The following is a 19,622-nucleotide window of genomic DNA, read 5'->3' as shown; positions in this document are numbered from 1 at the left end:
TTCTATAAAGTGCTACCAACATAATTGCATTGACTAAATTAATCTGATTGTGCATTTGTACACACTACTTCAGTATTATATAATTAGTTTCATTACATTTTATGGGAAATTGGTAGGGTATGCCTTCCTTTCACCTGCTTATAAGATTCTGAGAGAGGCATTCTAAGAAATGAAAGCTTCCTTTCAGAGACACTTTGAAAGCTCAAGCATCTTTGAGGAGTTGCGATGAGAGAGCCGGGAAGAAGTTGAATTTCACTTGTGACTTACTAGGGATACCGCGACCCCTTTGTGTTCCTTTTCAATGGGCATTGTTTTGGAACGCTGACAGTGTGCGGCGCTCTCATTGGCTGTTTTTGGAAACAATAAAAGGACCGGTGGCCTCTGATTGGTTCAAATCGACAGCTGCCCAATAATACCCCCCTTCCCGAATCGTAAGTTTCTCTACCCAACTTTCCATAGTATGAAGTAAAGTTGCTGCATTTGGAAGCGGTGTGCAAGGGGAAAAGTCACAGCAAAGATGAAGATGAAGCTGTGTAAAACTTTTTTAGGTGAGTCACCTATTTATCATTTGTTTCTCGCTCTCTCTTCAGCAAGCAATGTGTTGACGGCTAACTGAACTATGGTTAGGAGCAGATGTGACGGTCTACGCATCTGTCACTTTTTAGACTGTTAGGATAGGCCTTGCCTGCTCTTCTGTTGTAGCCTAAACTGGCATGTTCTCTATTCAAACTCATTTAAAGACACAGTAGCCTATTCATCGTAAAGAAAGTGTCAGTATTTGCATTGGCTTTTGTGATGATAAAGAAGCATCTTCCATCCACTACAAAACACTCACAGGTGGCGTCAACATTATTTAAACATTCTCCAATTATGTTAATGTACTTCTTCGTATTTCATTAACAAAAACTCATCAACTATATTTACACAATGTCTAAATTGAACCCAAAATGTACGGAAGCTATAAGCTTGTCGACAACGTATAAAAAAGGTTGATTTGTAGTCTGTGCCCAGTTGCTGAATTTTCTGGGCCTTTTAACCGTTCAGCCGTTTATGAAAAGTTTTTCAGTATATGCCCGAATTTATATTAACAGAAAAACAATGTTGAATCCTAACCACACAAGGCCCTTTGTGCTGACCAAAGATTTCCTGAACTCACACTCTGTTCAGACACTTTGTTAGACAAAGGAAAGTTTTGTCCCCTCAGGGATTAGTGGCTCTTAACTCTGTATAGGAGACGTCAGGCTGCAAGCGTATTAAACATTTTTGTGCGGGGTGGGGGAGTCTGTCAGATTGGTCCATCTGTTTTTGGGGAGTCGAGAGAGCAGCCTACCCTCTCGTCGGTCACCCACCATGTAATATTTATACAGCCTGTCCCAGTCACAGCAGATCCGACGCTGATTGTATTCCAGAGTAGGGCTGTCCATCTGCACTGGGGCTTTAAAACGTGACTGAGATGGGGGAGAACATGGCCCCAGCTGGTAACCGAAGAGGAGTTGAGACTTTAAATATGCAAAACTCTTTTGAAGTTGCTCCAGCTTTAATAGTGCCAAAATGTTGATCATTTTTTCACCATATTTACAACCGGACGTTTGAGGGGTATAGACTAGGCCTACTAGGGTACTTTATATGCCCAATAAGTAAAAACATTGATTTACACGCATTCAAAAGTGTATACTACTATAAAACTACTAATAGCATATTCGTTTTGTTTAATTATTGATTGGTTTTCCTAATGTGTATAGGTATAGGCTTCATGATTAGACCTAGATTATGGTCATAGCCTATATATTCGTGGTTATATTAGCATTTATTAGCCTGCTCTATTTTAACAATACATTGTTCTAAAGTAGCTTTTTTTCTGTAACATTATTTGATTTTCCTCAAAACACAATCAGTAGAGAGCAAATATAGGCAAAGATACTTATTGGGCTCCCGAGTGGCGCAGCGGTCTAAGGCACTGTATCTCAGAGCTAGAGGGGTCACTAGTTCGATTCCAGGCTGTATCACAACCGGCCATGATTGGGAGTCCCATAGGGCGGCGCACAATTGGCCTAGCGTTGTTCGGGTTTGGCCGGGGTAGGCCGTAATTGTAAATTAGAATTTGTTCTTAACTGACTTGCCTAGTTAAAGAAAGGTTAAATAAAAACTGTTGGGTTACTACTACTTCGTCCAGAGGCGCTCAGGCTGTAGGCCTAATCGTATTGCCTATGTATTGTTGCACAAGAAAAACTTGTTCCCTCTGAGAAGGGTAAGTTACGCTTTTTTTTGCCTTGACAACAATGTTTCAGTTTTTGTGCTACGAAGACATTGTCTTTAACAGACACCATGCAATCGATCGTTTTTTCTTCTCCAATAAAACATCGGTATTTAAGTTAACTTTGAAGGAATTTAAATCGGTGTGAATTGGAAAGTGGTTTATATTTAGCTCTGAGAGTAGTTACCACATCTATAAGGACCAACGTTACAGTATGTTTATGGACCGCCGTTTTAGCAGAGCGCTCAAGCTACTGTCCATGGTGCTGAAACTAAGGCACGCACCACCCGGGCTACTGAAATCTTCAAAATATTTTTACGGTGCTTAGATTTACCTTGATACTGATGCTGATGGAGGGTGTAGACTACAACAAATTATGATTGATGCTGCAGCATGATAACTGATATAAAAAAATTACCGGAGTACCCGAAGCCACCTCTTATCCTATGTTATGGGCTTTGCTATGGTGATGTCAGAGCATGGGGGGAGGGGTGAACAATGACCCATGAGCGAAAGGTAAGGCAATATTACGTAGGCCTGTTCTCGCTGACAAAGGCAAATGAAGCCATGTTTTTTTGCTTATGAATTTTGGAGTAGGCTATTCTACATTTAAAGTTGGAGTAATGCCGCTTTTGTAAACTGAAGACTGGTGGAAGAGCACTGAGCTCCGGATTATGTTTGATGTCTCTAACGGTCAATTAAAGAGTTGCGGGGATATTGTGGAGGTAGTATTCAACGCTGAGAAGAAGTTGTTGAAATAGGAATCAGGAGGCCCGCCTTACCTACTTGAAAACAACGAAGCAACCAGAGCCATTCAATAATGGTATTTATAATCATATTATGGTTTCAAATTCTGTAGTATAGTTAAATGCGTGTGTTCCTCAAATGTATTTGAAATCAGATTGAAACATATTTATTATCTTTTCGCGAACATCCATTGCTGTTGGTTTCTATCGACAAATGGATGTCCCGGTCTTAATTCTTAAAGATGCAGTCTCTTTAGGATGCTAATTCGTATAGAACATAATTGTATCTTATTTCACACAACCTTCAGTACTATAGACTTATGGCATGAATAAACAGAACACACAGTTCTGTTTTGGTAATCCAAAAGTAATCCGAACGGCCAGAGAATGTCATTTCGGACGAATGACGAACTCTTTTGATAGTCCCCTTTAAAAAAAACGTTGATCGTTTTGATGTGAGTTTCAGATAAGCTATATTGTTCACAGTTTGTAAAAACATTAATGTGTGATTTGTATCGGACTTCGTGTTGCTTAGGGTTTCTGAAACTTCGAGAAAAGAGGCATATAGACCTAATGTTGATAAGTTTGAAAGCTGTAGGCCTATTGTGTGGCATTGTACATAGCCATGTAATTGTATTTTATGGTTTATCCTTTCTTTCCATTACGAAGAGCCTATAGAAAAGTAGGCTACCGGGGTGATAATATAAAATAATATTTGAACCACTAGGCATATTTGTTTCGGTTTAGGGTTCTATTGTGAAAGTAATTGAGTGTTTTTGCGATCCGGAGAGGCATAGGCCTTTATACGCGCAACGTAGCCTACTTTTCTTGTTCTTATCTCGTGTATGTTTTTTGTCTTTATATTTCAGTTGTATGTGGATGTTCAATCGATGATCAAGGCATAAACCGGCATGTTATTTGGTTACAAAGTGACTTTGCAATGGGCCTACTGCTGCGTTGCTATATATCTGCCTGTGCTTTCCTACTCGGCTTGCAGGAGGTCGTGTTTGTAGTCGATGACTGTAAAATGTGTCAGTAGGAAACTGGGGGAGGTGGAGCTACATATCTGAGAGCCGATGATCATGTGGCCCTCAAATGTCACCATCTCCCGGGGCTATGTGCGCTAAGAGTGCCATTACAACGACCTTATTATTATAATAGCACTAGAAAAACACACCCAAACTTGATATTTGAAGGCTTTCTCTCTCTCACTAAAGCAAGACCGATAAACTCGAAGGCGTTGTGTCATAGCGGAGTGTGTGAGGTCGTGTTAGCAGCACCATGGACAGCACCGTGGTGTTTTTGTGCAAGGCCGATAAACAAAGCCACGAAGCCATTTTCTTTCTCTTTAAACACATATTCATAAATAATTTAAATGTATTAAAATGTGTCTTACTCTATGCCTTGAGGTCTAATTCCATTATGTGAAAGAGAGAAGAAAAATAGGCTAACATGGTCGAGGAGGAGGCTTTGGGTAGGCTAGTTGCAGTGCCGTTGTAAATGCAGTTTAATATTTTAGTATATACTGATTAACTGTCTAGTTCATTAAAGGCTATTCCTCAAATAATATAATCACCACCGGTTATAACGTCCAAGTATATAGGCCAAGTAGGCCTAATCATAGGTATGCCTAAAATGCTATATGATACGTATTTTTTTGCACATTGCTGCATGTTTAACGCAACATGATCTTGGAACAGTGTAATGTCATTGATTTAACAGCGCTAGTGATAGCACATGGGCAGACCTTCTGTACTTGTCGGCCTACTGTATTGTTCTCTTTTATTTCTCTGGGAGAATCCCAACCACACAGCCCTATTGTGTATGGGGAGCTTGTTGTGTTTGCAATAACAGTCATGGTTATTTATCGACCTCTTATCAACCATCGACCGTTTTTACCTGTAGCTCTGTCCAGATTGAACATGTGATGATTTTCTAGGGCTGCTCTTCAAGGATCGTTTTGTGTTTAATCTTTTTAGAACATTTTGTACACAAATAAGAATAACAACAAATAAGAACACCAACAATTAACATTACATTATGTCATGGAATGAAATTGCTAAACATGGAAAAAATAAAGCATGTCACACAGTCTAATATCTTGTATCCCTAATAGGTTAGGAAGTCACCAGTATAGGCCTGTCTAAGTATGTACACAATATATACAAAAGTATGTGGACACCCCTTCAAATGAGTGGATTCTTCTATTTCAGCCACACCGGTTGCTGACAGGTGTATAAAATCGAGCACACCGCCATGCAATCTCCATAGACAAACGCTGGCAGTAGAATGGCCTTACTGAAGAGCTCAGTGACTTTCAATGTGGCACCGTCATAGGATGCCACCTTTCCAACAAGTCAGTTCGTCAAATATCTGCCCTGCTAGAGCTGCCCCGGTCAACTGTAAGTGCTGTTATTGTGAAGTGGAAACGTCTAGGAGCAACAACGGCTCTGCCACAAAGTGGAAGGCCACACAAGCTCACTGAATGGGACCACCGAGTGCTGAAGCGTGTAGCGCGTAAAATCCTCTGTCCTCTGTTGCAACACCCACTATCGAGTTCCAAACTTCCTCTGGAAGCAACGTCAGCACAATAAATGTTTGTCGGGAGCTTCATGAAATGGGTTTCCATGGCCGAGCAGCCGCACACAAGCCTAAGATCATTATGCGCAATGCCAATCATCGGCTGGAGTGCGGTAAAGCTCGCGCCATTGGACTCTGAAGCAGTGGAAACACATTCTCTGGAGTGATGAATCACGCTTCACCATCTGGCTGTCCAGTGGACGAATTTGGGTTTGGTGGAGAGAACGCTACCTGCTTGAATGCATAGTGCCAACTGTAAAGTTTGGTGGAAGAGGAATAATGGTCTGGGGCTGTTTTTCATGGTTCGGGCTAGGCCACTTAGTTCCAAGAAAGGGAAGTCAACGCTACAGCATACAATGACATTCTAGACAATTCTATGCTTCCAACTTTTTGACAACAGTTTGGGGAAGGCCCTTTCCTGTTTCAACATGACAATGTCCCCATGCACAAAGCGAGGTCCATACAGAAATGGTTTGTCGAGATCGGTGTGGAAGAACTTGACTGGCCTGCACAGAGCCCTGACCTCAACCCCATTGAACACCTTTGGGATGAATTGGAACACCGACTGCAAGCCAGGCCTAATCGCCCAACATCAGTGCCGACCTCACTAATGCTTTTGTGGCTAAATGAAAACAAGTCCCCACAGCAATGTTTCAAAATCTAGTCGAAAGCCTTCCCAGAAGAGTGGAGGCTGTTGTTGCAGCAAAGGGGGGACCAACTCCATATTAATTCCCATGATTTTGGAATGAGATTTTCGATGAGCAGGTGTCCACATACTTTTGGTCATGTAGTGTATGTCAAAGGTGGGCAAACTTTTGCGCGCCTCTGTGCGGCCCTCCATTGAATTTCGAAATCCCCATGTGGCTCTCGAGCCAAAAGGTTTGCCCAACCCTGATGTATGCTGTATGCTGTTGATGTATAACCCTGACTGTGTGTCCTATGTCTCTCCTCTCCAATAGAAAATGAGTTCAGAGGGCAGCTGCTGAACCAGAGGTGGACGCGAGGAGACAGAATAAGCAGATTCTGTGAGACCAAGAGGAGCCTTCGAATCAAAGTCAGAAGCTGTGTGTGTGTGTGTGTGTGTGTGTGTGTGTGTGTGTGTGTGTGTGTGTGTGTGTGTGTGTGTGTGTGTGTGTGTGTGTGTGTGTGTGTGTGTGTGTGTGTGTGTGTGTGTGTGTGAAAAAGAGAAAGAGAGACAGATAGTAAGTGCAGTGTCATGACACTCTGTGTGTTTCAGATGAGTCAGGACACAGCAGAAACGAGAACCCGGACCCGCTCAAAAGGCATCAGAGGTGAGCTGGGGCCAAACACACATGCACGTACAGTAGACACGCACGCAGCCACCGCACGCAGCCACACATTCACACACACTAATTGAAACGGCTTCATTTGTAGTGTATTTAGGATAAGTGTGTGTCTTATGATGTTCTCTCTCTGTCTTTTTATTCCCCAGTACCCGTTGAACTCGTGGGAGCAGAGTTAAGGTGAGAGAATACTTTTGTTTTCTGCTACTGTATTGAATCCAGCCACACAGTTGTCCTATTTCTGTATACATGTAGTCCACTCCTGATAAATGCAATATGGCTTTAGACTGGTCGGGTGCACTAAAACCAGAGCATGCAGATATTCAGAGCAAATAAACTAGGCTGGTGATGAACTGAAAAGCACATACAGAGTTTGAACGTATTCATTGTGCAAAATGAATAAAACAAATGTTTGTTTTCTGTTTGTACCACTAAGTAGCTGCCCCACCCCCGGGTGCGATGGTTCAGGCCATGTCATAGGGAGATATTCACGACACAGAAGGTATGATATACTAACTACACTAACCACCACCAACTCTTAGCGCTCCTCTGTTAACACCGGTTTTTAAATACAAATACTATTCAATTGAGAAAAAGCTCCATTAAAAATACCACATATAGTGGTATTAAGGGTAATTCAATAGTCTCTTAAAGACATTCTCCAGCGATTGTTTTACTTTACCTGTTGAAAAACAATATCCCATGTATAAATACAGTAAAGTGCATACACTAAAGGGTAAAAAAATGTGTTTTGAGCAAAATAGTGTTTTTTGGACAACTGCAAACTTCAAGGAGTAGGGCATTGGTCTGATGGTGACTTTGTGATGTCATCGGCCACCCTCCTTGCTCAAGGAACAGTAGAGAACAAAAGAGGAAAGGCTCCTCCCCCCACTTGTGCCATGTCATGAGGATACCTGGACCACCTATTGAGATGTGCCTTTTGTTAAGTAAATCAGGTGTTAAAAGAGATGAAAAGGAGACTGGAGTAAGACTTTAACACCCATCTCCTCACCTTGCACCCATAGCATTCTTGGATGCCCAATAGTGAAGAAGAGGAAACTTGTGGAGGCGGAGGCAGAAGAGAATCAACCTTCCCCCAAGAAAAAGACCCTGGCCCTGAAGTTGGCCATGGACGAGGGCTTCAACACAGCAGACAGTGATGCCACCAGTGAGGCAGAGCATAAGGAGGGGGAGGAGTCAGAGGAGGAGGAGCAGAAAGAGAAGGAAAATAACAAAATGCCAAACCCAGCCATGTCCATGAAAGGTGAGTCAAGAGAAGACCAGAATCCAAGGAATATATCACATTTATCATGGATTGCTATTGGCCATTGCAGTGGTACAGATTGATAATGATACTAAAGTAAGTATTGATGGAAAGACAAATACAGGGAGCGCTCATTATTTAGCAATAATCTATCAACTCTGCACTGTACACAGCCGATTGCTCACAGGTGGTACCCGAAGACACCGAAAAAGAGACGTCTTTCGAGTCCGACACCATAGCTGTACCTGAAGCAGGTACTTCGCAGAAGGACACAGCCACCATAACCCAACAGCAAGCTTCCACAGAGGCAGAAGCAGAGGCAGAGGCAGACAGACACAAAGAGGAGGTGCAAGTAGTGGCAGCGATACAGGCCGCTGAGGAGGAGAAGGAGGAGGAAGATGAGGATACAGTTGATGTACACAGAACAATAGAGCAGAACAAGGGTGACAATGAAACAGGGAGAGCAGAGAGTGAGGAGAAGCAAAAGGAGGAGGTAGGAGAGGAGGAGGAGGGAGGAGGGGAGGAAGAGAAAGAAGAGGAGAGGCAATTTGTGAGTCAGGAGATCTCAGATCACCAGTATTCCAGTGGTGACTATAGCAGGCATCAGGCAAAAGAGGAGGGAGATGAGGAAGAAGAGAAGAAGGGAGAGGAAAAGGAGGAGGAGGAGGAAGAGAAGGAGGAGGTGGAAGAGGAGGAAGAGGAGGTAGAAGAAGAAAAGGAGGAAGAGGAAGATGAGGTGGTCTACATGGAGCCTGCCATCCCTTTTGCCCCTAGTACTCCTGCTCAGGAATGTGAGGATACAGAACTGGCAGCGGGGGAGGTAAAGATTGGTTCCCCGTTGACTGAAGACGAGGAAGAGGAGGAGGAAGAAAAGGAGGAAACAGAAGCAGGGGAGGTAGAAGAAGAGGACCACAACTCTCACAAAGCCCCACCTACCACAGTGGTCATTGAGATACGATCTGAGGAGGAGGAAGAGGAGGAGGAAGATGAGGAGGAAGATGACTGTCTCTCACAGGGTTCTGGTGTGACAGATGACTCAGAGACCTGGGATATGACCCGGGGGAACTTGGGACTGCTGGAGCAAGCCATCGCCCTGAAGGCCGAGCAGGTGAGAGGGCCGCACGTCGACCAACAGTCTCCAGAGCACCAGCACTACCACAGCCCCGACGACAGGGCCAGCAAAGCCATGGACCAAGCCATGCGACACAGAGGACACCACAGCAAAGGTAGGACAGTTTATGCTTTATCAGGATATCTTTTAACACGCCATAGAATCAGAATCATGTTCCAATTGTTAGGGATTTTGCTCACTCAACATCCCTCCCCTTCCCATCCAGAAAAGAAGGAGGTGAAATGCCCTACCCCTGGGTGTGATGGGACGGGTCATGTGACTGGGCTGTACCCCCACCACCGCAGCCTCTCTGGGTGCCCTCACAAAGACAGGATCCCACCTGAGAGTGAGTACTAGCAGAGCACTAACACGCTAATACCAAAGTTCTAACAGCGAAACATTACACCTACTCGTTTGAACAATTTGCATATCTGACCCACATTCTTATATCTCTCTGTCTATCTCTCCCTAGTACTGGCCATGCATGAGAATGTGCTGAAGTGTCCAACTCCAGGATGCATAGGCCAGGGTCACGTAAACAGCAATCGCAACACACACCGCAGGTATTATACTATCCAACGATTACAACCTGACATTGACCTTGTATTTCTGGTGGAATTCTATGAGAAAATGTATACATTTTCACTATCTCTCTTTGTCCCTCTCAGTCTGTCCGGTTGTCCCATAGCAGCTGCAGAGAAACTCTCCAAGGGGGGCCATGTCACCCCCAGTCACCCCCAGCTTTCAGTCAGCGAGCCCTCAACTGGGAGCCCCCATTCAGACAGAGTTCTCAGGTGAGCCCTCTCTGGTCCTCCCTTTCTCCATATCTCCACTTACTACAATAGCTGTCCATCTGATGCATTTTACTAATCTTTTACCCCTTCTCTTATACAAAATGTTCTGACTGTTTCACCACCTCTGTCTTACCTTTCACCTCTCTCTCTCTCTCTCTCTCTCTCCTACAGACCTATGTGTTTTGTGAAGCAGCTGGAGATCCCTCAGTACGGCTACAGACCCAACATGGTGCCTGCCACACCCCGCGCCAACCTGGCCAAAGAGCTGGAGAAATACTCCAAGGTCTCCTTCGACTATGCAAGTTTCGACGTCCAGGTGTTTGGGAAGCCTTTGCTGGTTCCAAAGATACCCGCCACCAGTCAAACCTCACCCAAAGCCTTCAAATGTAAGATGATCTTGGCATTTGTTGAATTTCTGTTGGAAACCAAAAGGACATCGTTTTTTTGCCCTGTAAGCATTCTATGGACAAGGTATCACAGCAATTCATGCTCTGGTTTGTTTCCCTGGCACTGTTTCCACATGCTAACTTTTTAGCATTTGTGGCACAAATCTTATTCAAGTCATGAGACCGATATTAGCATTTTTCGCGCATCATGTCCAAATCATCCAAAAGCATTTAATTTTTTTTCATTTTTTCATTTTTAAAAGTCTATATATAGCATGTGCAAATGAGGTAGGATAAGGGAGGTAAGGCAATAAATAGGCCATGGTGGCGAAGTGATTACAATATAGCAATTAAACACTGGAATGGTAGATGTGCAGAAGATGAATGTGCAAGTAGAGATACTGGGGTGCAAAGGAGCAAGATGAATAAATAAATACAATATGGGGGTGAGGTAGTTGGATGGGCTATTTACAGATGGGCTATGTAGAGGTGCAGTGATCTGTGAGCTGCTCTGACAGCTGGTGCTTAAAGCTAGTGAGGGAGATATGATTCTCCAGCTTCAGAGATTTTTGCAGTTCATTCCAGTCATTGGCAGCAGAGAACTGGAAGGAGAGGCGGCCAAAGGAAGAATTGGCTTTTGGGGGTGACCAGTGAGATATACCTGCTGGAGCGTGTGCTACGGGTGGATGCTGCTATGGTGATCAGTGAGCTGAGATAAGGAGGGGTTTTACCTAGCAGAGACTTGTAAATGACTTGGAGCCAGTGGGTTTGGCGACGAATATGAAGCGAGGGCCAGCCAACGAGATCGTACAGGTCGCAGTGGTGGGTAGTATATGGGACTTTGGTGACAAAACGGATGGCACTGTGATAGACTGTATCCAATTTGTTCAGTAGAGTGTTGGAGGCTATTTTGTAAATGACATCGCCGAAGTCGAGGATCGGTAGGATGGTCAGTTTTATGAGGGTATGTTTGGCAGCATGAGTGAAGGATGCTTTGTTGCGAAATAGGAAGCCGATTCTAGATTTAATTTTGGATTGGAGATGTTTAATGTGAGTCTGGAAGGAGAGTTTGCAGTCTAACCAGACACCTACGTATTTGTAGTTGTCCACATATTCTAAGTCAGAACTGTCCAGAGTAGTGATGCTGGATGGGCGGGTGGGTGCAGGCAGCGATCGGTTGAAGAGCATGCATTTAGTTTTACTTGGAATTAAGAGCAGTTGGAAGCCACGGAAGGAGAGTTGTATGGCATTGAAGCTCGTCTGGAGGTTAGTTAACACAGTGTCCAAAGAAGGGCCAGAGGTATACAGAATGGTGTCGTCTGCGTAGAGGTGGATCAGAGAATCACCAGCAGCAAGAGCGACATCATTGATGTATACAAAGAAGAGAGTCGGCCCGAGAATTGAACCCTGTGGCACCCCATAGGGACTGCCAGAGGTCCGGACAACAGGCCCTCCGAATTGACACACTGAACTCTATCAGAGCAGTAGTTGGTGAACCAGGCGAGGCAATCATTTGAGAAACCAAGGCTGTTGAGTCTGCCAATAAGAATGTTGTGATCGACAGAGTCGAAAGCCTTAGCCAGGTCGATGAATACGGCTGCATAGTAATGTCTCTTATCGATGGCGGTTATGATATCGTTTAGGACCTTGAGCGTGGCTGAGGTGCACCCATGACCAGCTCTGAAACCAGATTGCATAGCGGAGAAGGTACGGTGGGATTCAAAATGATCGGTAATCTGTTTGTTAACTTGGCTTTCGAAGACCTTAGAAAGGCAGGGTAGGATAGAAATAGGTCTGTAGCAGTTTGGGTCTAGAGTGTCTCACCCAATTGATTTTGAAGCTCAACAAAGTCACTTATAAATGATTTGAACATGATGCATGAAAAATGCAAATATAAGTCCCATGACTTCCTAAAACGTTAGCATGTGAAAACAATGCCAGGGAAACTAAACTAAGGCATGTATTGCTGTCATACCTTGCCCATAGACCGCTTACAGGGTAAGGAAACTTATGTCATTTTGTAATTTGGGTGAACTGTCCCTTTAACTAACAAAACATAACTTTTTCGTTTCACGTCAGTATTCATGAGAGAAATTGGTTGGTAGTCTACGATCATGACCCTGCTGGTTATAGGGGAACTGTAATGGCGGCTTGGTGCGTGTTATACTGTGAAGGTAAATTCCAATTAGCACACACCCACCCTCTCTCTCTTCTACAGCTAAACCATTCCCTAAGGCCACGTCCCCGGGCCATAGCTTCTCGGGAGGATATGCAAAGAGCAGCTCCTCCTCGTCCTCCAGTGGCTATGATTACACCCATGATGCTGAGGCTGCTCACATGGCTGCCACTGCCATTTTGAACCTGTCCACACGCTGCTGGGAGAGTCCAGAGAACCTTAGCACCAAACAACAGGATCCAGCTGGCAAGGTAGGCCTCTCTGCTACCCAGCTCAGCCCAGCGTAGCCTGTTGGTGGTTGACTTTATAAAGAATATATTTTTCCCTCCTCATTACTACCCACACACACACACACACACACACACACGCACCCACACGCACACACACACACACACACACGAACACACACACACACACACACACACACACACACACACACACACACACACACACACACACACACACACACACACACACACACACACACACACACACACACACACACACGCGCTAACATAGTCCTTGTACCTTCAGGACATAGATATTGAAGTTGATGAGAATGGGACACTGGACCTGAGCATGAAGAAGCCCATCAAGATGGAAGGGATGCAATCACCAGACCCCTGTTCTTCCTCCTCCTCGCAGCACCCGGGAGACGTTCCCTCGTCCCAGGGCCACCTACAAGAGGAGTTGGAGGGGCCTCTGGACTTCACTAAGCCAAACTGTCCCAAAGAGAAGGAGGAGCAGGATGAGGTAACTGCCTTATGCCAAGCCTGCGACTAACACCAAACCATTGGAATGATGATAATGTAATAGTCTTGAGAGAGGTTAGTGTGTGTTCCAATCTCAGCTTCCAGTGATACACCAGAATTGGAAATATGGCAAGGTGAGACTTGTGTGATTATGTTCTGATTGCATGATTTTTTATACTGGAGCTGTCATCTTTGCCAGATCTTCTGTGTAAAATAGCTTTTTTTTTTCTCAATGGGACAACCTGGTTTGAATAAAGGGTGGATTACAAGATAAACTATAATCTCCACCCTTACCTGTGTTTGTTTGACCTTCTGCCAGATGGACTATGTGGCCCACTCCTACACCTCCTCTGACGCAGAAGATGATGACATCACCCAGGAGAGCATGGAGGACAGGAAGTACCCAGGCGAGGTCACCACGTCCAGCTTCAAGGTCCAGTTCTCACCCAAAGACTGCAAAAAAGAGGTTCTACTGTAAGAATACTCTAAAATAACTTCAATCCAGCATTCATAACAATGTTATAAGTAAAAAAGAACCTACATTTTAATTATCTATGTCTCTCTACCTAGTACTCTAATATCAAGGCTGACACATCACCATTATAAAGAATTCAGTTCAAAGTAGTACTGCCATCCACCCTCATGTTTTTGAATGAATTCATGAATGAATTTCTAATCATTCCCAATTATCTCCAGATGTCCCACCCCAGGTTGTGATGGCAGTGGGCACATCACTGGAAACTACGCTTCACATCGGAGGTATGACACAGCCCTACTCCCCTGCATTACAACCAATGCAGTCGGTAGCGCTGTTTCACATTGTACGTCTTACAGCTGCATTTATAGTGTTTTTCAGGCACTGACACTGAATGTCAACTAATCTACACATCTGTATAAAAAATCCTGAACTTTCAATAATTACTATACTCTATTGCTCTTATGAGTCCTGTAAACAGTATTCATTGTTATGATTGTGATTGAGATCTTTCCTTAATTCTGCCCTTATTAAATGACTACACAATATACTCTGTCTATGTATATATTTTCCATATCTTCTAGTCTGTCAGGCTGTCCTCTTGCTGATAAGTCTCTTCGGACCCTCATGGCTGCCCACTCTGCTGAACTGAAGTATGTCTGTGCTTGTATTACCTCTTCCTTCCTTCCTTCCTTCCTTCCTTCCTTCCTTCCTTCCTTCCTTCCTTCCTTCCTTCCTTCCTTCCTTCCTTCCTTCCTTCCTTCCTTCCTTCCTTCCTTCCTTCCTTCCTTCCTTCCTTCCTTCCTTGTTTCTAACCCAGGCATGTGTGCAGGCATTGGTTCCAGTTCAGCTCCAACACACCTAAAAACCTAATTGTTGTCTGACTTCAAGGATTTTAATTAGGTGTTAGTGCTGGGCTGGAACAAAAACCTTCACACACTGCGGCCCTCCTTGACCAGAGTTTCCTATCCCTGTTCTAACCCTACTTTATACTGACATGACTGAACCCTTTGTATTGTCACTACAATGCGCGGGGATGTGTTTTCCCTCTGCTGCGAACTCCTGTATCAAACAAATTCTATCCCATAGAGAAAGTGTTAGCTACTTTTATGACAAAGCGCTTTCATATGATCTCTACATTTGCAACAAATATGAATATCTCATGCAGTGCTATGCTGACCTGACTTTTCTCTGGTTGACTCCCAGGTGTCCGACCCCTGAATGCGATGGATCAGGTCACATCACTGGAAACTACGCCTCCCATAGAAGGTATGCACAGATCATTTATTGCTTTTGTTTTAAAAACAAAAGTAATCCTAGAAAATCCAACTGGAGGATAATCTAAAAAGGACTTTATTCAAATTTCTCTCTACGTCTCTGTCAGTTTGTCTGGATGCCCCCGTGCTAAGAAAGGTGCCGTCAAGACAACACCCACCAAGGATGACAAGGAAGACTCTGAGCTTTTAAGGTCGGTCCACGACAAACCATTCCTTTTCTTTACCATCCACACAACAGACCGCCCTTTATTCGGCCCTCTAGTTTTCAAACTATTACTGATTGCTTCCTCTGTCTCTCTCTTTCTATCCTTTCCCCTCTCATTCCCTGTTGTCCCTGGCTTTCCCCACTCCATTAGTAGATGCCCGGTGCCCGGCTGTGACAGCCTGGGCCACATCAGTGGGAAGTATGCCACCCATCGTAGTGCCTACGGGTGCCCGCTGGCAGCGCGGCGTCAGAAGGAGGGGCTCCTCAACGGTTCTCCTTTCTCCTGGAAGGCCTTTAAGACGGAGGGCCCCACCTGTCCCACCCCCGGCTGTGATGGATCAGGACACGCCAACGGCAGCTTCCTCACACACCGCAGGTATTACACTCAATCAAATTCAATCGTTTTTTGGCGGGGTTCGTGCAAACACTTTACAAAAAGCTGGGCCTAAACCTGAAATATTATTAACCTATTATAGGTTATTATTGAGTTTGTTTATTTTATGATTTCATTTCATAGATTTCTACATCTAGTCAGGTTTTTAAAGCCCAGCAAAACATATTGTATAAAGACAAAAAACTGATTGGCATATTAAAATGAACTAAACTAACTGGCCGTATTCTAGCAGTGCTCCATCACCAGCCTCATCTCTCTTTTCCTCTTCTGTTGTTCCAAGTCTCTCTGGTTGTCCCAAAGCCTCCGCTAATAAGAAGAGAACTAGGTTCCCTGGAGACGAGTACATTACAGCAAAGTTCAAGGCCAGCGATGGTAAGTCTGGGGATATACAGTAACTGAAATGTTTAATCTGACAGTTTCTGCATAATAGGGAAAATCGTAATTTCCACTTAACTCAAATTTTCACTTAGTCATGCATTGATTTCAGTGGAAGTTAGGATTTGTCCCAACATTATGAGTGTGTCAAGTCAACAATACATCAGCAAAACTGGTGTTTGACTGTTTCTAGTTGATTTATTGGTTGTTACTGGTTGCTTAATTTCCCCAGTTCTGGATAATGATGAAGATATCAAGCAGCTGAACAAAGAGATCGGGGAACTGAGTGAGTCCAACTCAGAGATGGAGGATGATATGATGAACCTGCACACACAGGTGAGTCTGATACTTGTTAACAATACCCACTAAATACTGTCCCGACCGTACATTCCTAATTCAATTCAAAATCAAAAACAGATTGTATAAAGGGTGTTTCTGACTGGTTTGTGGCTGACTGAAGAACTGTGGTTGATTGATTGGTGGTTCTCTGCTCCAGATTTCATCCATGGAGAAGAACCTGAAGAGTATGGAGGAGGAAAACAAGCAGATCGAGGAGAGGAATGATGCCCTGTACATGGAGCTGTCTGGCCTGAGCCAAGCTCTGATCCGCAGCCTGTCCAACATCCGGCTGCCACACATGGTGAGTTACACATAGGGATGGATCACTCAGAGCATGCATGAACTCACGCACACCCACATACTCTCCAGAAATGCAACGCACTCGCTTACAAATTAACGCATACAACTTGTCTTTAAAGCGTTACTTGTGTTTACTTCAGCAGGAACCTATGTCGGACCAGAACTTCGATAATTACGTGGACACCTTGACCCATATGTTCTCCAATAAAGATTGCTACCAAAACCCGGAGAACCGCGCTCTGTTGGAGTCCATCAACCAAGCAGTAAAAGGCATTGAAGTGTAGTCTCTAAAAGTGTGGTGAGACATAATGGAACATAAGAAAGAGAGGTAGAAGAGGAGAGAGGAGGCAAGGTGACATGGTGTCTGGGTATACAAAACCCAACAACCATAAATAATCATCCCTTGCTTTTGGAATATATACTTGGTTTTTCTCTGATTTGTTTTGGAGAAAATATGTTGTCCATTTCATGTTGCTCCCCTCCCTGTTTGCATGAAGGTTAACAGGATCAATGGACACACGAGTGTTTTTGTGCGCATTGGAGTAAACTGTGTTGGTGTGGGTGTTTGGGAACCTTTTGAGGGGTATAATAAAAAAAAGACATCCACTTTAATTGTACAGAACAGACTAAGAATGCAGTATACTGGCTCCAATACCCCATCATAACATACGCTCCAAAATAGTGTACTTGTGTTCCAACCCTATTGCGTAATGTTGATAGTATTTATGGGCATAGATATTGCACTTCCAGGAATAGTTTGTGGTTTCATTATTATTGTTGTGTATGAATTTGAGTCTGTTTAATATATTATTTATTCATGTTGTGTTAATTTTGCTTATTTATTCAGCATTTATTTATTGACCTATTTATTTATTTTTACAAAAAAAAGACACTGAAGACATTTTTAAACGGCGACTGAGAGGACTTGTTTATCCTCTGCATTGTTGAGAAAGAGGAAATATTTTAAAATATCAACTATAAATTGTTTTATATATCTTATTTATTTGAAATACTGGGATCTTTTTTAAGTGCAAATATTTTGTAACCGACAAGTTTTGATAATTTTTTAAAGAGTTCGATTTTTGTTTATATCATTTCTTTTCTTTCCATAAAGTATTTTGAGACCTTTGCAATGAACTAGGAAAAATGTGATGAACGTATTTCATATTTATTTGATAATTAAGAACAAAGTGAATGGAGATGTTGGTGTATATTTATTTTGTATTGTCTATGTCACGTGTTAGTGATGATGGCTGTGTATGGATTAGTCTTTGCCCATATGTTGATTTTGAAATAAAGGAAAACCTGTGCTAAGATAACTAAGCATCATGGAATATTTCATGATTAATTATAATTATGCGTAATTATTGTGAAAGTGTATGAATATTGTTTATGGCTACAGATATTTTGTTGACGTCCCTTCAGAACCTAGAAATGGCAGTGGATGTCAGCAAACAACCTATCGGGGCCAGGATGGAAAAGCTTGTCATAGTGTTTGATGAGGCGAGTGATTGCGTTCTTCGGATCCCGCACTCCTGGGTGCACCAATTCTGGTTCGAGAGTCTCAGCTCTCCAGAGCATGCTCCCAACTCGAATGAGACCTGTAGACTTGTCCAATTCAGGAGTGAGGTTTTGGAGGCTGCTTTTCAAAGGGACTACTTCACAACTTTCCAGCGTATGGAGGTCTTCTGGGAAGGAATTTCTCTGGGAGTGCTGGAGGAGCAGGATCTCACATTGAGAACCGCCAGTAGCTGGAGAACCAGGGTTTTGAGAGGGAGTTTGGTTGATGGACTGGTAAGTGACTTCAATCAGTTTATTCCAGGTATTGAAGTGAGTGGCGTCTGGCAGCGGAGTCACAGTGGTTTTCTCAACTCTGATAGTTACTCCTGTGGTGCTACAGAGGGAGTCTTTGGCCACTGATTCGGGGGTAGGTGAAGGAATGGAGGGCCATGATTCAACCTGTGTGGAGCCGACAACTCAGCCACTCTTTCCTCTGGGGATGTCATCTGCTGGGTTGATCTGTGTGTCAACATACCTCCAGTTCTGAGGTGATGTGTGGTCCAGGATTTTAGTTACACGGTTGGCAACAAAGACTTTGTATCGAAAAGAGTGATTTCTGAGTTAAGTGTGGAGCAATTGAAGTTGAAAATTCCTGGTGTTTGTGATGCCCACCATTTGGTGCGACGCAGACCCGGTGGGGAGCATGGTGAGATAGTGTCATTGTCAGTCCTTTTGAGTCAGAGTCTCTACCAGACAAAGTCATGTTAGGATACATCAATTATCCTGTTAGAGCTTTTGTCCAGAATCCACTGCGCTGTTTCAGGTGCAACGTTTATGGTCATGTTGCAGCAGTGTGTATGGGGGAGATTCCAAGATGTGGGAAGTGTGGAGGCAACCATGGGACAGAGGATTGTGGAGGTTCGGAGGATAAAGTTGTGTGTGTTTCAATCGTAGGGTTGCTCATGTTGCTGGGGATCGGAAGTGTCAGCTGCGAGAGAGGCAGATAGAAGTGGCCAGAGTCAGAGTAGTGCAGAGGGTGTCATATGCTGAGGCAGTGAAGAAAATGGAGGAGGATGGGTCAAAGGTGAAGGATCCTGATAGGATTCCAGTCAGTCGTAGATTTGAGCCAGTACAGAGGGATAGGGTAACGCGTGAGTTATTTTTCAGTAAGGTTGACATCTTAGCGTTCATAGTAATGGTTATCAACTGTACCGCAGAAATGGAAAGTAAATCACTGAAAATAGATGTTGCGGTGGCAGCTGCAGAGAAGTATTTGGGTAGATGAGATTTAACTTCAGAAGCATTACAGCAGGGGTGGGCAATTCTAGTCCTCGAGGGCCTGATTAGTGTCCCAGTTTTGCCCCAGCCCCAGCTAACACACCTGACTCCA

At 43.7% G+C, this 19,622-nt stretch overlaps 1 protein-coding gene across 6 annotated transcripts; it reads left to right on the top strand.

The window, feature by feature from the left end:
• The first annotated feature begins 437 nt into the window (after positions 1–437).
• Positions 438–18,051, top strand: LOC106566825 (myelin transcription factor 1). Of its 6 annotated transcripts, none has more exons than XM_045693113.1 (23): positions 438–548; positions 6,540–6,634; positions 6,818–6,872; positions 7,034–7,064; positions 7,324–7,386; positions 7,910–8,148; positions 8,322–9,374; positions 9,486–9,605; positions 9,732–9,822; positions 9,928–10,053; positions 10,225–10,439; positions 12,658–12,866; positions 13,150–13,368; positions 13,687–13,841; positions 14,064–14,126; positions 14,427–14,495; positions 15,049–15,111; positions 15,227–15,310; positions 15,476–15,700; positions 15,999–16,090; positions 16,326–16,429; positions 16,590–16,733; positions 16,873–18,051. In XM_045693113.1, the coding sequence occupies exons 1-23, from the start codon at positions 518–520 to the stop codon at positions 17,014–17,016; spliced, it is 3,690 nt and encodes a 1,229-aa protein (XP_045549069.1). In that variant the 5' UTR covers positions 438–517; the 3' UTR covers positions 17,017–18,051. The 6 variants fall into 6 exon arrangements, with proteins under 6 accessions (XP_045549069.1, XP_045549071.1, XP_045549070.1 ...); XM_045693115.1 differs by having other exon boundaries at positions 7,321–7,386; positions 13,261–13,368; XM_045693114.1 differs by having other exon boundaries at positions 7,321–7,386; positions 16,876–18,051.
• The last annotated feature ends 1,571 nt before the right edge of the window (positions 18,052–19,622 follow it).

Source organism: Salmo salar, chromosome ssa13 (genome assembly GCF_905237065.1).
Source record: "Salmo salar chromosome ssa13, Ssal_v3.1, whole genome shotgun sequence".
Lineage (NCBI taxonomy): Eukaryota > Metazoa > Chordata > Actinopteri > Salmoniformes > Salmonidae > Salmo > Salmo salar.
This window is presented reverse-complemented; position numbering and strand designations above follow the sequence as displayed.